Source organism: Cavia porcellus, unplaced genomic scaffold (assembly GCF_034190915.1).
Source record: "Cavia porcellus strain 051 isolate PalLab524CR breed Dunkin Hartley unplaced genomic scaffold, mCavPor4.1 scaffold_24, whole genome shotgun sequence".
NCBI lineage: Eukaryota > Metazoa > Chordata > Mammalia > Rodentia > Caviidae > Cavia > Cavia porcellus.
In genome coordinates, this window is record NW_026947507.1 from 13,070,887 (window position 1) to 13,087,754 (window position 16,868).

Sequence of the window (16,868 nt, forward strand, 5' to 3'; positions counted from 1 at the left end):
GGAAGAAAGGAGAAATGTTCAGTACAGACATGATTGTTTTGGGAATATTATCGATTTGCTATTGATAGAATACATGAATGCAGGACCTGTGGCTACAGAACGCTGACTCTAGTTAGGTTTTGAAGGAAAACTTAGATGCAGTCAAGTTACAGAGATATTTACATCTAGCTTGGAAAATATGTATTTTAGACAAACTGTTTTAGCGGTTATATTTCCAGTTTCATTTTCACTGTTTTTAGTTTCTGTCTTATTTTAAATATAGCACAGTATTAAGGCCTAATTTTATTTTAACTTTTTTATTGTGGAACAACTTTATACACATAGTAAAGAGATAGATGAGCAACGTTTACTCAGAAGATTATTCCTCCAGTTTTGACATTAATCAGCTTCTGGCCAGTTTCGTTCCATTTGTGCTTCTCCCTGCTTCCCAGTTCTCAGTAAATCAACCCATTTTGACCTGCAAAAATAATTTTTTTGTTTAGCTTAATATTCTGAAGGAAATTCCAAACATTGTATTATTTATTTCATAAATATTTTAGTAGATATCTTTAAAAGATAAATGCTCCTTAAAAATACCATAGCATGGCCTGGTGTGGTGGGGCACACCCATAATCTTAGGACTTAGAAGACTAAGGAAAGAGTATCACTGGGAATTCGAGGTCAGCTTAGGCTACAAAGTAAGCTCATGGCCAGCCTGAACTGCATAGTGAGACCCTGTCTCAAAAAAAATAAAGATAAAAATAGAAATGAAATGGGGTTTTGCTACACAGTTCAGGCTGGCTTTCAACTCACTTTGTAGCTCAGGCTGGCCTTGAACTCACAATGATCCACCTGCATTAGCCTCTTGAGTGCTGAGATTATAGTCATGTGCTACCACACCCATCATCAATAAGAATTTTTAAGGCCTACATTTTGAATAGTGTCATTTAGTCAGAAATGTATAATTTCCCTACAAATATGTGATTTTGAAGAATTTGCTACATACTTAAGTGTGACCGTTCATATTTACTGCTACTTCATAGCATCTAGCCTAGTGCTTGGCAAAGAACAAATAAAAAATACATATTTAATAAGTGAGTGGGTGATCAGTTTTTGAATAAGTAAATAAATCAGAGGGAGGATGCAAAATTTCATATTTGCAGTTAATAAAGAAACAAGAATGGAATAACATGTTCTCTTTTCCATACGTTTTGTCCAAATATAGTCAACATAATCCATTGAATGTCAGATGCCAATTATAGTAAGGTGCTCTGTTATTTTATGTATCTCTGAGAATGAGACACTGCCTTCAGTGAAACGATGGCCCCCCCAGCTGTGACTGTGACATATCCTATTTTAGGTATGTGGCAATGTGCAGCCTAGGAAGAAGGTGTTCTCCTAAGTACCCATGTTAGTCTTGCAGTATCTTCCACATGGCCACTGAAATTAGCATGTTGCGAAAGGTACAGCTGAGTATGTGGGTGAGGGTTCCTCTTAGCACAGCACACTAAGCACAAAGATATGCTTAGTACCTGAAGTGTGTTCCTTGAGGGACATTGTTCCTTCAACAGAAGGCAGATAATTCATCAGCCATAATCACAGCATAACTTTTGAATGCAAATCTGCTTGCCTGTGTCTTACTGTCTAGCTGCAGAACATGGATACAATCAGTTGGCCTCCCCAGTTCTGTGACATGGCTGCTAAGGCCCTTGTCCTGACATTTCTGTAGAGTATTTCCAAAATTCATTCTCCAGGTTGTCTGGAATTGCATAGTTACAGATTCTTTTTATAAGTCAAAACACCTAATCTACAAGTTCATATGCTCTGTGTAAACATGTAACTGAATAGATTTCTTCTTTCTACGAGAAAATTTATTGGTGCAAACGTAGATTAGTAACTAGTTATGGACACTTACTGTTGAGGCAAGCTCTTCTCAACTTTCAGTTTGAGCTGGACTGGTGTTTTAATTAGCAAACAGTGTTTAGAACATGCTGGCCAGGTAACAGAACTTTTCCTGGATCACTCAGATGGTTTATCTGTGCTCGCTGTTGCCCTAGAAAATAGATTTGCTGGGGTCCGTGACCATGTGGTAGCTTGGAAATGGTGCTTCACATTCTCTGGTGGTCTTGTGAGTCTAGCCTATGTACTTGATGAGCCATATTTTACCTGAAGTAGGCTGTGTGAACAAAACTGGGTTTTAAGGAAAATAAAATAAGAAAAACAATAGTGAGTAGTATTAGATTGTACATCGTCATTGTAAAAACACCAGTATGTTTTTAAAAATATGAAACAAAATGCTCTGTGGGGATTCAGACAAGGCTAAGAAACAACAGAATAAAACAGGCAGAATAGAGGGGTATTAGTTGACAATTTTGAGCCCCTCCAACTGGTAATTATTACTTCAAGTCAGTCAACTCCACGGCGGGGAGGCACCAGTGCCTCTCAGCCCACTGAAAGCTGTAAGAGCTGTGGGGGTGGATGGGATATAATGGTGGTTGTTTCCTGGAACTTGGAGATTCATGAGTGAAAGAAGGCTGAGAGATTAGAGTTGTTGCTCCGTCTTCCTCAGACAAGTCAGGAAGATAGCTTAATTGGAACAGGAGTTTATGTGGCAAATAAAGACCTGCATGGAGGGTGAATATGAACGAATACTGCCTGTCTCAGAATTGTTTACACATTGAAAGCATATTCTTCAAAACTGTAGAGCATTTCCAGATCGCAGCATTCATGTTATAATGGAATTACAATTAGAGGGCTCTTAGTTTAAAATTATTCAGAGCAGAGGCAGCCAGCTGTGTTAGTTATGAATAAAGATCCATGGGTTGAAGTTACAGAGGAAGAGATAATGGTTCAGCAGAACTCTCTTACGGAACTGTTGGCTCTAACAGCAACATGGGCTGGACTGAATAAAACAGTGTGCTGTCTGTCTGTCATCACTCAGAGAGACAGGTGAATGACACCTACCTGTAGGAACCCTTACTGTGTTGATCCCTTCCTTGGCTGGAAGAGATCTTCAGCTTTTAAACAGTCAGATGAAAACCCAGCCAGCAACTCACTTGAAAAACATAAGGGCAGGGGTTCCCTGGGTAAAACACATTACTAGGTCTGTCCTGTTGGCTTTGGTCCCTGCCTTTATCCAGCTCTTGAGAGCTGGCTCTCTTAAAGATAATTTAATGAAAGGAGGCACGATTGAACTCTTTGGAACAGACTTTTAGAGGATGATAGAGTTTTTTTTCAGAAAGCTCTTCCTGGTGGAGATTGCAGGGTATAGAGGGGAAGAGGGTTTGTAGCAAAGGTGGACAAAGATGGTGGTGTTGGAGTGGTGAGGAGGAGATGTTTTTCCAAAGTGTGGCAGAGGATGTGGAGGAAGAAGGTGGGAGTGGATGAAGGAGGAGGTCCCAGGGAGGGAAGGTTGGGAACAGTGTTTATTTGTGAAGAAGGCAAATTTAACTTTGAACATGTTAAGCATGAAATGGCAGAGAGGTAGAAAATTGGGGTTAACAGGCTACAGCTCTGTTAAGTGTTGGAGGTGCAAATGGGTAGCCCTTTCCTCCAGAATGACGTTTGTAAATGTTGCAACTGTATAGTTTTTATGGATGCCTTGTGCAAGAGAAGCTCTTAGAGATGAAGCCAGATCCTAGGCAGGAGAGGGAGGGATGCATAAGCTAAGGCAAGAAGTCAAAAGGGGAAGCTGCAAGGAGAGAAGAAAAGAGGAAGAGTGAGCTGGTGCCATTCCAGGGAAGAAGGGAAAGGCTGGGCACGTAGCTGTGGGCTGTCTTGCACAGAGCTCCTGTTCCCTGTGGCATCATGGCCACTGTGGTGTGGCATATCCCTTTCCCTTGGTCCCACTCTATGGCCTACTTAATAAAGCTCAGCTGTCAGCCTAAGAAGGCCCTTGACTAGCTTTGTGTAGATAATAAGGACATTTTGGCAGTGGGAAATAGGTTGGGGAAGGGAAATGATCTTACGACCATTACATTGAGTCCCAGGGGAGGGGAGATTTAAACAAGGCCTTTGACATGGGAATGAGACAGAGTGCACTTGGAACAGAGATGAAAAACTGTCCAGCAGATCTGTCCGCTGTCTCTCAATTTAGGTTTACCTCAATTCCATATAGCAAGCCCTGCCAGTGGCAGATTATTTTATAGATCAAAAAAGACCTCCCCTGCCCTTGAACTGTCTTTGGTGGAGGTTTGCTTTTGTTTAAATTGTAGGTCAAACCTTACATTTGTAATTACAAAAAATTTTCTTGGGCCTAAATACTTGGCAGAGCTGGCTATGGTGGTACACATCTGTAACCCCAGAATTTAGGAGGCTGTGCCAGGAGGCTGGCCATGAGTTTAAGGGCAGTCTGAACTACATAGTGAAACCCTGTCTCTAAATAAATACATAAGTAAGTAGTAAATACTTGTAAATGTACCATGGAGGTATCTGGACCAAGCATGATCTGTTTGGTTTGCTTTGAACCAAGAAGATTAGAATGAAGACAACTACAGGCTCCTTGATGCCTAAGAGAACCTATATTTACATTGAGGAAGGGAACAGAGAGAAGAGGCTGACTCAGCATGAAGCATGGCAGGTTATGGAGCAGCAGAGGGACTGGGTAATTGGGAACACCAGAGAGGACCAGAACGGGCCATAGGCAAAGACCATTCATGACCTTCAGTGTCTCTATGCACATGTCACATAGAGAATTGTACATCTCTTTTTTTTTCATTTGGGATATTTGGATATTAAAACACAGTTTAGATATAGGTAGTCCTACTTTTTATTATCTTAAAAAATTTAACTCAGTTTTGGTAAAGACCTTTCTCTCATGGGCCTGTCATTCTTCACCCTGGGTGGAGACTTTTCTGGAGGGGCTGATGACATTTTCATGTATAGTTCACTGTCTTGCCCTTCCAGAGTGGTTGTACAAATCATGTTTTTCATTGAAGACTTGGAAACTGACAGTATATTTTGAAGTGGGGATGGGAGGAGTAAAAGAAGGTTTGAAATAGTGTATTTTCATTGGTAAAATGTTCTTGTTTTAGAATAATAACCAGAACTAGAATCAGAGAGTACACAAGGTAGGGATTGGAGATGTAAAACAATGGTCCAGATAGTTCTGTCTCGGTCTCCATTGAAATGTATGCAGAATACAGGTTTTATTAAGACTAAGACTGAAAGTTCCCAGAATTGAATGCTGCCGTGTGACTAAAGATTGGGTTCAGCTTGTATCTCATCAAACTAAAAGAAGTGTGATCCTGGAAAATTAATTTAGTTTTTGAGTCATGATTTTCTCAAGTGAAAAGTGATAAAAGTATCATTTGCCACTAATTCAACCACAGATTATGTGAAACACTTAGAGGTCTTCAATTGGGAAGTCGGAATAATTTAGATATTTGTGTATACAGTGTGACAGCCTTGTCGCTTTGATAAGAAATTGAGAAACTGAGTTAGAAATTGACTTAAAATAGCAAAAGGAGCTTACAAATCTGCAGCTCTTTCTATAATTTCATAAAATACTTAGATTTTTATTTGAGGGCATTGAGAGAGCAACAGTGAATAATGAAATGTAGGCACAATTGGGGAGGTAGAGACATGAAAAGGCCATTGGGGAAGCCATAGAGGGAGGAAGGTGTCATCAGAGAGGTAAGGAATTGTCAAGTAATTCAGGACTGTTAAGAAGGTGGTGTTTGGTCCTTCCTGTTGGATGTCAGAGTATGGGAAAGGGACTGAGGAAAGGCCGCTGGGTTGGGGAGAACAGACTTGTACTGACGACCTTGACTGGTATTGATAAATGGGAGCATTTATTTAATAGTAACTGCTATATACATATTTATCTCATTTAACGTTTACAACATCCCTGTGTCATGGATCCCATTATTACCCTCAGTTTATAATTCTCTACAATGCCCTTAGAGAAGCTTAAAGAGGTTAAATAAAGTCCTATACTTGTTCAGAAGTGGAAGAGCCAGGCTTTGTCCTTTGGTCTGGCTGATTCCAGAACCCATGTTCTTACTACCATTCTGGGAGATTAATTCTGCAAATGGAATGGAAGAGAAACTATAAGTACTTACAAGGGTTCAGGTGAGAAGGTAAGGTTAGAAAGCCAGACCTTTGTTTTGAAGGTTGGCTATAAAGAGAAAAAATCACAACTCAGGTCATAGGCCATGAGTGTTGTTCTAGAAGGGTCAAAATTAGAAAAGAAAAGAAAGAGATGTACACGATATTGGAGGGGGGAAAAAAGGAAAAAAATCTATCCAGTGAGACTGCTCTGGGCCTTTCTTGATGTCTAATCTTTGCTACTTCTGGTATACCATGCAGTATGTGATTTATTTATTTTTGGCTGAGCTGAACAGTGAAGTAATGATTCTGAAGCTAGTTGTCCTGCTGGAAGTTTGCCAGATGGCATCATGAAGGGGGAGAATATTTCCCTTCCTTACCTGTGTAAGGAAACTTTTCTGTAAGACCCGGAGGGCTAGCGTTGATTTTAAGTAGTGTATAAATAGATAAGAACACTTACCATGCCTTACATTGTCTACTACTCTTGACTTTTCAAAGCATGGTCTTTTCTACCACCATGATCCTCAGCTTCCAGTCTTTGTTTCTTCTAACCCTCCACCCTCTCCTTTGTTTTGGATTCTTCAGAAATTGTCCTGTGTGGCTTTTGTCTGACTTAATTGCTATCTTTGAAGCAAATGCAGTCTTACCTTTTAAAAATGCTCTTCTCAAAATGCTGAAAGTGAAATGTGCCTAGGAATGGCTTTCTGGGAGCTGGCCAGTACCACGGGAGTGGAAAGTTCAAGTGCACTTGAATGAAGCAGACATTCAGAGCTGTAATGAGAAAATAATTTATTCTTCAGGAGTAAGAATGTGTAGCCTTTTGGGTTGGGTGGGATATTTGGGCCCTTAAAGGACACTGATGTAAAGCCATGGGTCTGAGGTTGAGCTCCTGGACTTGGGCCAGAGAGAGGGAGTATGGCCCGTGTTACCAGCCAGCTACCTAGTGCAGCACGATCAAGGGGCCCAAGCCCATGGCAAACCACATCTGAAGAGAATTCACCCACAGTTTCCATTAGGTTCTTGTTCTTGGAGTAGTTGTCGAGGTAGAGTTTTTTTTCTAAGAAGTAATTGCAGAAGTAATGGCCTGACTCCTGCCTTAGAGAAGAGTTGATCTTTCCAAGCCCTCCCTCTGAGAAGGAGGGAAGACTTGGATTCTATGGAGTGCAGTGTTTTGTAAAGAGAGTTCTGCAGCTTTGCGTACCCCCACCCCTAAGCGCTATCGTCTGCAGCTGGAACCATTTCCTAAAGGCAAGTCAGATGTGCTGGTATCTTTTCCTTGAAGGAAAATGAAAGAAACCAAATATCCAGCAGCACACTTTGTGCAGAAATGAGCTGCTTTCACTCAGTGCTAATAAAGAAGTAGAGGAGGCCTTTGTAAGAGGAACACAAATCATCCTATTGTTATAGAAAATAGACAAAGGGTAGAATTTAAGCTAAGAAAAACGAGGGGGAAGAAAGTGTTCTCAATTCTTTTTTCTTTTCTTCTTCCTAGCAAGAACCAATTGAGTCATCTTTGGGGCTTAGTAATGGAGTAAGTGATCTTTCTCCCGAGTATGCGGTCCTGACTTCAGCTATAAAAAATGAAGTGGATAGTACGGTGAACATCATAGGTAAACTGTTTTGACATCTTATTTTTTATATACACAAGCAGCCCTCCAAGGTCTAAAATTTGGAAAATAGAGATCTTGAAATAAAATAGTAGGAAGAAGTCTTGGAACCATCTTAGAATCCGAGTTCCAGTCCCTAGAGTTCAGGACTGAAAAACAGAGAACCTTGAGGATCACATAAAGCAACTTAAAAGTCAGCCTAAGGAACAGAGTGACTTCCAAGAGAAATATTTTTTTCGCTCAGTGGCTTATGGTTAGCAGTTCTTAAACTTTCACTATTTAGTCATAAACACAGGTGTAATTAATTTAATTTGAGAACCAAAGAGAGGAAAAAAGTGTTTTTATTAGTCCTCTTGGCCACTGTTCTGTGTAGCCCCGGATACAGAGGTGGTGCTCATTTCATAGGCCAAGAAACTGAGGCACAGAGCCTTGTTGACAAAGGGCACAGTCTGATTTAACAGATAATTTTGAGCACTGTCCCCACACCACTAAGTACTATGAACAGGAAGTAGATAGAGGAACAACACAGGCCCAATTCCTATTTTCATGGAGTTACAGATGTAGACTGTAAACAAACCCACAAATAACCACAGCATTCCCATTTGTGGGAAATACAGTAAAGAAGAGAATAGACCAATGAGAGAAAATAACCTAGAACCAGATTTAGATTGAGTGTTCTCAGGGGATTTATGGAAGTGGGTTGTTGGGGGGTTGCAGATGGCGTGGGGGTCAGACACAATGCCCATGGGGACCCTGGGTGGGAACACATGGAGGAACAGAGAGGAGGTCAGTGTGACATAGCATAGCAAGCCAGGCGAGACACATGAGGGTGTCGCATGACTTCCACGTCAGAAGTACTTAGAGGTGTCACAGAGGCATTTGTAGGCCCCGGGGTAGGAGGTTGAGTTTGATCTCAAATTACTGGAGGATGTGTTAAAGAAGTTAATTGAAGTACCTGGATATTCACATGTACACGTTGTAAACACCATCCCTTGGTGGGTTTTAAGCAAAGAGGTGGAAGCCCGTGAGGTGCACCTTCGTAGATCCACACTGGGAAGCAATGATAAACAGATGGTGGGGACCCTTCATAAGACGGAGACCTGGAGGTGAACTTTAGCTCAACTTTGAAGCCAGAATCCAGAGGCTCTGTGATCCCTGGGTACCTTTGGTTCATGAAACTTTGCTCCAGTCAGGGCTTCTGATGTTAACAAGAACCAGAGACATCAAAGTGCTGTAAAAATAAGCATCCTGGCCGGATGCTTTTACTTCTGGGATCTCACTTGAACACAACCAGAACGCACGGCAAGTGTGGACATCCATATTCTTTCCTTGCCATTGATTTTGGAGTTGTGGAAGTAGAATCACATATCAGGACCGTTCTGCACACTGGGGCTTTGTGGGGGGAGTGTAAACATGTGAGAGATGAATCAAATAAGGCAGATGTGGCCTGTCCCAGCCCCCACTATAAAACTTTGAGCTGAGATCTGTCTCAGAGACCAGGTATTCTTCTCACTTCTCGGGGAGGAAGCTGGGAACGGAGTCCCCCTGAGAGAGGTGACTTGTCTGACATACAGGCCAACTTTCCTCTTCCAGAGCACCTTCTTTGCTTGGCCCATGCATCCTCTCACCACCTCTGGTGAGGTCACCACCCTTCCGGTTTCTCCCTTGCTTACCCTAGTCCCTAGAAAGTGCGTGGATGTCCCAATGAGCCCTTGAAAAAAGGAAGCTGTTTGCCAAACTCCAGCACGTTTTCTTCCGACTCAGCTTGTTTTGAGTGGGCTGATTGGTTTTGGGAGTTCCTCTTCATGTGTGTGGTGAAATAGGACTCAGATGATATGCCAGCCCAAAATGAGAGCAGTAGTGGGGTCTTCCTTACCTGCATGTCATTTGCTTATCTTTAATGGGTAAATAAGAATTATTTGTTTATGGGATTCAGTGTCATGTTTTGATCTATGTGTTCATTACAGAAAGATTCATTGACCATAATCCACACATATCTGTCATCTCACCATATTCTTTGAGCGTTAGAAACGTTTTAAAAAATTTACTCTTTTAACAATTTTGAAATGTACATAATTGTTAACAAAAGACCATTAAATACACAACAGATCGCTAAAACTTATTCCCTCAGTGTGTGGGTGCCTCTGAACCCTTCTGATCAAATACTTTCCCGTTCCCCAGCCGTCTTCCCTAGTCCCAGCCTCCAGAACGACCTCTGTTCTGTCTCCCTTAGATTTACATATGGGTGAAATCAAGCTGTAGTTGTCTTTGTATAAGGTCCTCCAGTTCTACTCTGTCTCCCCCTTTTTAAAGATCATTTAGGTTGAGCTTTCAGTATGTAATTTCTATATCAGAGTGCTCCCCCTCCCCCCTTTCACAGGGCTTGATGTTACTCAAGGCTGGTATGAGTTCAGTGAGTCAGTACTTTCTTCTTAGACAAAATGGCCAGGTTTGGTTAGATAATAACTGGAGAAAATGATTGTTTTTCTGGTCCTAATAATAAATTAATAATAACTAGACGCAAAATGTGCTTGAATATAACTTTCCATTCATTGGTGGCCTGATGGTGTATGCGTGAAATACATCTATAAAGTATTATAAAGAGAAAGGTAATATGTGGTTGTTGTGCTGTCTCCAGCTTTGAATCCTGAACAGAGCCTTTGCCCAGTGGCTCCTGCTTGATTATTAATGAGCCATTTAGTTCATGTGATTTTTGGATAAACATGGGATTCAAATCCCAAGGCTACTGTGGCATTTGAGATACTCACTCTGTCTCCCTTTTCTTGCATAATGGTTTGTTTAAAAATGACACCCCCTTTTTGCCGTTTGTATCTAAAACCATATTTTATTTCAGCTTTATGTGTGAGTCTCATGTGAAAGCCATGAGGTGATTTCATCCTACTTCGATGAGCATGTTTATAGGACTAAAATTAGGAGCTAAAATGCATACTTAACATGATAGCTTTTTTTTTTTTTTTAATGTTGTCTGGAAGATTTTCAGCTAGGGAAATGGACTAGGAATCAATACCGGAATTCAGTCAAGGCTAGCCACAGGTACATTTGAATTCTGGACAGTGGTGGCTGTTTTCCTAAGCAAATAACTGTGTGCAAGCTGTGAACTGAACTGTTGCCTTGACAAATGAACTTTTGTTTGATTGCTGCAATGTTTTGCTTTTTTTCTTGCCACACATCAGGAACACACACACACACGCACACGCACACACACACACACACACACGCACACACACCAGAGGGCTGCGTCCTGTCCTTGCTGCCTTCTCCATTAACAGCTGGATGTACTTTTGGACTCAGCCAACTGCGCACCCCTAAAGTGTGCGATGCCTCCTTACAGAAACATCTGAGGTTCCCAAGCTCCTGTATGCTTATGTATCCATGTTTAGCATCCAAAGGACCTATCTTTGTTTTCCCTTTAAGAATAGGGGGCGGAGAAAACCTCTTTATTTTTATTTTTAGTTTTCTTTAATACTGAGTTTTTGCTGTATGTGAGGTGGCTTCTGTATTTAGGAAATGGAAGATGCCAGCAACTGTCAAATAACATGTTTCTCGCTGGCCCCTCGCCTGGGGTAACGGCCCTTTACTGAGCTTTATGGAAATGATCTCAGGCCAGTGGGAGAAGGCTGCAGGTGTGGACCTTCTGTATGACTGGCCAAACAGTACTTTATAGACCCATTGTGTTTCTAGATAAAAGGTTACCCCACCCTGCAATAGAGCAAAGATTGCTTGGAACAGGGGAGACTATTCATCACACTGAGGTCCATAACGCCAGCTGAAGTGAATGGACACACTTCCAGTAGGAAGTAAGATATTTTGGATTTTGTCTTTGTTTTGGCTGCCCAAGGTGCAGCTTAGGGGACATTCTTTTCCGGTGGTAGCTTCCAACTTGACTTTTTCTAAAGTGAAATTCAAGCAGCTTTGTTAACCCAGCCTGGAAACCGTGGTATCAACAGAAGAGATTGAAAGTGTGAGAGAAAAAATTCACAACTGAGAGAGCTAGGGGACCCCCATGAGGTCTCACAGAATCCAATGATGATGGCACCCTCTGCCATCATAACTGATCTAGTTTGAAGGATAATACCAGGCTGTTGAGGTATCTGTTCCTATTTCCATTGTCCCCTGGTGTGCTACATGTTTCTGGTAATTAAAATGTGGAATTGCCTGTACAAAACAAAAATTAGCTTAAGGGAGGATCTTTAAAGGGAAGGCACTCTGTTGAAGGGAGTTGTCCATCTCATTTCAGTGGGTTGACAGCTGTGCCCTGGGACTTCTGGAAGGGCCAAACTATTCCCCGTTAGTCCTAGAGGCCAGAGACAAGGCATCCAATTATACTGGCTCCCCTGAAAAAGTCCTAGCAGTATGAAACTGTATGTGAGGTATAAGCATTTTGTCCTCAAGGCAATTCCCCTCCTTTCTAGTGTTGCTTGGTTCCTGTCTATCAGTTTTATACCTAGGGTGTGCGTGTGTGTGCGTGTGCATGCATGTGTGTATGTGTGTGTGTAAATAGAGTTTCACCACATAGTCCAGGCTGGCCTTGAACTTGCTTTGTAGCCAAGGCTGACCTCAAACTCATGGAGGTCCTCCTTCCTCAGCCTCTCAAGTGCCACAATTATAGATGCCTATCACCACGCCTGGCTCTATAACTTTTTAAAGTTAATTATTCTGAAAAATCTAACCCAAGGGTGGCCAATTGTTGAGAAAGTGGAGTACCCACCAGAGCTCCAGCAGTTCTATTGAGAAGTGAGACCTGACCCGTGGTATCTGACCCAGCTCTCTACTCCAGGTCGCTGACCCTGAGAAACCGACTACCTCTACTGCGTGTTTACTGGAACGCATGCTTGGCTTCATTCAGTGCAAGACATGATGCCGTTTTCCAACGGGCTTGTCCCCACTGCAGGAGCCCCTCTTCCTGCCTGCCGCACCCTGGGGTGGTGCAGCGAGCCTGTGGCTGGCCACGTGAGAGCCCCCTTTCCATGTAGCTGAGCTTCCTGACCCTGTCATGGCTGTCTCTCTCACCACCACTCCAAACTAACAGTGACTGTGTTTTATAAAATGTAAATCACAGCTATTCTTACAGAGATAAGAGCACTAGATTAGAAGTTAAAGAACTTGGGTTCTGGAGGTTTCTAAAGTCTTTCATTTCCCATCTGATCTTAGGCAAACTTTCCTGATCTCTCTGATACTCTATGTATAAATTGGAAGTAATTCATGTATAGTTTATAAAATAGAAATAAATTATATATGTAAACATAATTTCATATTTATAATTATGAATTATATACAAAATTGAATTAATAAACTGATCCTTCCTGCCTCACAGAGTTATTGTGAGGATCAAAGCAAATATAAGTTGTTCTTTGTTTAGAAGCTGGTAAAATCATGTGGTTATGGGTCTACTATCAAAATCAAAGTATATGTGAATAGGAACAGAGCCTCTACCTAAGTTGCACTATCAGGCCTGGTATTAACAGTTTCAATACCTAAATTCTCAGGGTCAAGGGGAAATTTCTCCCCGTGGTTTGAAGTTGATGGTCTGATTTTGTATGCCCTGATAGTAGATTTACTTCTTGATCTTGCAGCCACTTGGGTGGCCTTTGTAATTTGCCTCTAGGGTCCCTCTTTTCAGCTATAGTGTGACAGTCCAGGGCACCTCACAGTCTCCGCTTAGAAGTACTTTCTTTGAGCATAGAAGCAACGTGCTTTCTCAGGTGGAGCCCTACGCAGTCAACAACTCTTAATAAGAGAAGAATGACCTTTGAAGCAAACAGACTGGTCCAGCAGTAACCAGCCATGAATAATATTTCAGTTTTCAATAACTAGCTTCAGATAACATTATACTTCTGTGGGCAAACTTTCATGATGTGCTGACCTTACTAAGCTGGAGGTACGGGGTGGATTCCTAACTCAGCTAGCCATTTGAGAATTTCCTTGGCATCCAACAGAGAACTATTGAAAGAAAATTTCACTGTCGGTTATGAACCCAAAGATTCATGAAGGTGAGATCTGAAAGATTTTATCCTGAGAGGTGCTTAGAAAGCCAAGTGTTGCTCAGTTTGAATTTCATTAACTTCTGTATTATGGAGACTGTGTCACAAAAGATTTGAAATTTGGGGTCAGGTAAAGCTGAGTTTGAATCCTGATTCTGCCAAACTGGAATTGTGTCTGAAACAGGGAGCATAGTTGTGCCTTCCTCCTAGGGCTGGAAGGGGCTTTTGAGGGGGAAGGGTTAGGGGAAAACAAAGGTATGTGTTAAAAAGAGAGAGAAGAGAAAAGAAAGAAAGAAAGTTAGATTTTGTTGTTATTGTTTGTCGGTCAGATTACTGTCCAGCACCCAGAAGAGTGTCACACACAGAGACAGATGAGTAACAGTGTGGAAGCACCTCTCAGATGATCTCTCTCTGCTTCTCTTGTAGGCTTTGATTTGAAAGTTGGAAAGTTTCTAAAGTGCTCTCAATGTTCAGATGGAGAGAAGTGGCCATTCCTTTGACAAGATACAATAAATACAAATAAGGTTATGTAGAGTTAACTAGCAACAGGGTTGCTTTCTGAGGCAGAAAGCCAGGAAATGCCACAAGATTGTTTTCCGTTGTAGTTTGGGCTGAGCTCCAAGGACAGGGAGTGAGAGGCGCTCCCCAGAAAGAGAGGTCAGTCTGCGCTGGAAGGGTCAGGAGGGCTCCAGGAGCTGGGGCCATTCTGAGTCCTGCCCATGGCCCAACCTCCAGCCTAATGGGGCTGCCTCATAGAAGCCTATTCACTGCCTTAAACATGCCCTCTAGATGATTGTGTGCGCGCCTGTCACCCACTAGGTTTCTTATAAACTCAGCCTGGTCTCCTCGATCTTTCCCAGCCCCCCCTAGTGTTCGCTGGCTAACAATGTCTGTGCCAAGCTGGTGCTCTGCAAATCTTTGTTGGTGAATAACTGCGTTGGGCATTGAGGAAAAAAGTGCACAGAGAAGGAATTGTTAGTCAGAACAGCAGGACGGAATTGGGAAGATACTTGAGCTGCAGCCATTGTTCTTAGTTGTGACTGGCTTGTCTCTGTAAAGAGGGATGATGTGAAGAAGAAAGGCATTTCGGAGCACTGCACGTTAAAGTGGCTTTGACTGAAGTCACATGTATGTAAGATCCTAGCTGCCTAAATGTCCAGGTTTTATTTTGTCCCTCCCTCCCTTCCTACAAACAGACATGCACACAGACAGACAGACAGACACACCCCCCCCCCCCGACACACACACACACTTGGAGTAAGATCGGACTTTGTTTTCCTGCTGTGTTATTTAATAGGGAGAAAAAGCTGAAGAATCCTAAGGGAGATTAATATCAGCACTCGGTCCAAGTCCAGTGAGCTGCATAATTGATGCTCTCACACTCTAATACGATGGTGCGAAAGACGAAATAAGGACTTGGGGGTCCACCTGCCATGTATAACCTGCCTGCCTCTTCTGGAGTTATACCCCTGCCAAGAAAACCTAAGTAGCATCCAGTTTCTCTCTCCCTTCTGTGCTGTGGCTTTGTAGACTCTGTTATGACACCCTAGTCCTCTTTTCCAGCTTCCTCTGTCCCTTCCTTTCCTTGTTAATGAACATCTGAATCCCTCCTACCCTCTGCAACCTTTCCTGTGTAGAAATCAAGTATCATTTTCATCCCTCCCTCTCAAGCATTGACAGCAGAACTTCTTCACAAACAAAAATACTTCAGCCAGTGGAATACTTTAAGTGGTTGGAGCAAGGCCCGTCCACTACAACTGACTTCTCATGGAGCCTGGAACATGGTCTCCTGCCTCACCTCAACATCCTGTAGCTGCAGAAGGAAAGAACAGGAGAGGAACATAGAGCACTGCATAGCATCCAAGCAGTTTGGCCTGGTCACTCGACCAGGCCGTACCCAAGTTTCTCTATAAATAACAGGGCCCTGTTACTTTCCTGGTCATTTTCATGGGCTGAGAAGTGATAATAACTTACACCTGTGCAAATCTAGTATTGGTAATAGTGGCAGTGATTGAGAACCTGGGAAAACATTGTTATTAGCATCTTACCTTCTTTTGTTCATTGGAGCCATTTTCAGGGACATTTCATGCACTGGTCTGCCAGCAGCAGTGAGTCAGGTCCATTTAAAATTAGGACAGGGCAAATTCAAAACACAATGGACTGTCATTGCTTACCTATCAGAATGGCTAAAACAGAAACAAAAACAGTGACAGTAACAAGTACTTGTGAAGACACAGAGAAAATAGATAAGTCAGACTTTGCTGGTAAGAATATGAACTGATGGGGCCACTGGGGAACAGTTTGGTGGTGGTTTCTTATAAAACTGAACATGCAATTCCCCTATTAGCCAGCTGTTGTACTCTTGGGCCTGTGTCCTAGAGAAATGGAAACTTACGTTCAATACAGCACGAACAGACTTACATAGCAGCCTTGTTTGTAATAGCCAGACTGGTGCCAATCCATAATTCTTTCAGTGGGAAAATATATCCATATCATGGAATACCACTCAGCCATAAAAAAGAACTAACTTTTGAAACATTCAACAACTTGGATGACTCTCCAGAGAATTATTCAGGGTTCAAAAAGCCAATGAGTTACTGTGTTAGTCTATGAATGCAACATCCTGGAAATGATAAAAATTATAGAACAGGGAACAGATTAATGGTTGGCAGGGATTAGGGACAAGGGGGTGGATGAGGACTAAGGAAGATGGATGTGGTTACAAAAGAGTAACTCTCGAGGTTCTTGGTGGGTGGAACTCTTTAGTGTTTTGACGGTGGTGGTAGGTAGATGAAACTACTTATGTGACAAAATTGGATAGAACTAAGTTCACTCGTGCACATACACACGTAAAGAAAAACCAGTAAAACCGAGGAAATTAAGATGAATTTTTATCAATATCAATATTCTGATTTTGATATTAGACTCAGGTTTTGGAAGATGTTTTGTTTTTTTGTTTTGTTTCATTTTTGAGACACAGTTTCATTACATAGTGCAGGCTGGCCTCGAACTCGCTTATGTAGCCCAGGCTGGCCTCAAGCTCATGGTGATCCTCCTGCCCCAGCCTCCCAAGTGCTGGGATTACAGGCGTGTGCCACCATGCCTGGCTGGCTATATGATGTTATCACGGGATAAAACTGACTAAAAGGGCGCACAGAATCTCTCTGTAATTTCTTGTAACTGTATGCGAATTCATAGTTATCTCAAAATAAAAAGTTTAATTAATCTTGAA

At 42.0% G+C, this 16,868-nt stretch overlaps 1 protein-coding gene across 3 annotated transcripts in view; it reads left to right on the plus strand.

Moving 5' to 3' along the window:
• Positions 1-16,868, plus strand: part of Irf2 (interferon regulatory factor 2) — an 84,589-nt gene that overhangs the window by 54,738 nt on the left and 12,983 nt on the right. For all 3 annotated transcript variants that reach the window (XM_003469109.5, XM_063234679.1, XM_013151663.3), the window contains exon 6: positions 7,520-7,637. In XM_003469109.5, coding sequence (XP_003469157.1) covers positions 7,520-7,637 — 118 coding nt within the window. The remainder of the gene's footprint in view (positions 1-7,519; positions 7,638-16,868) is intronic.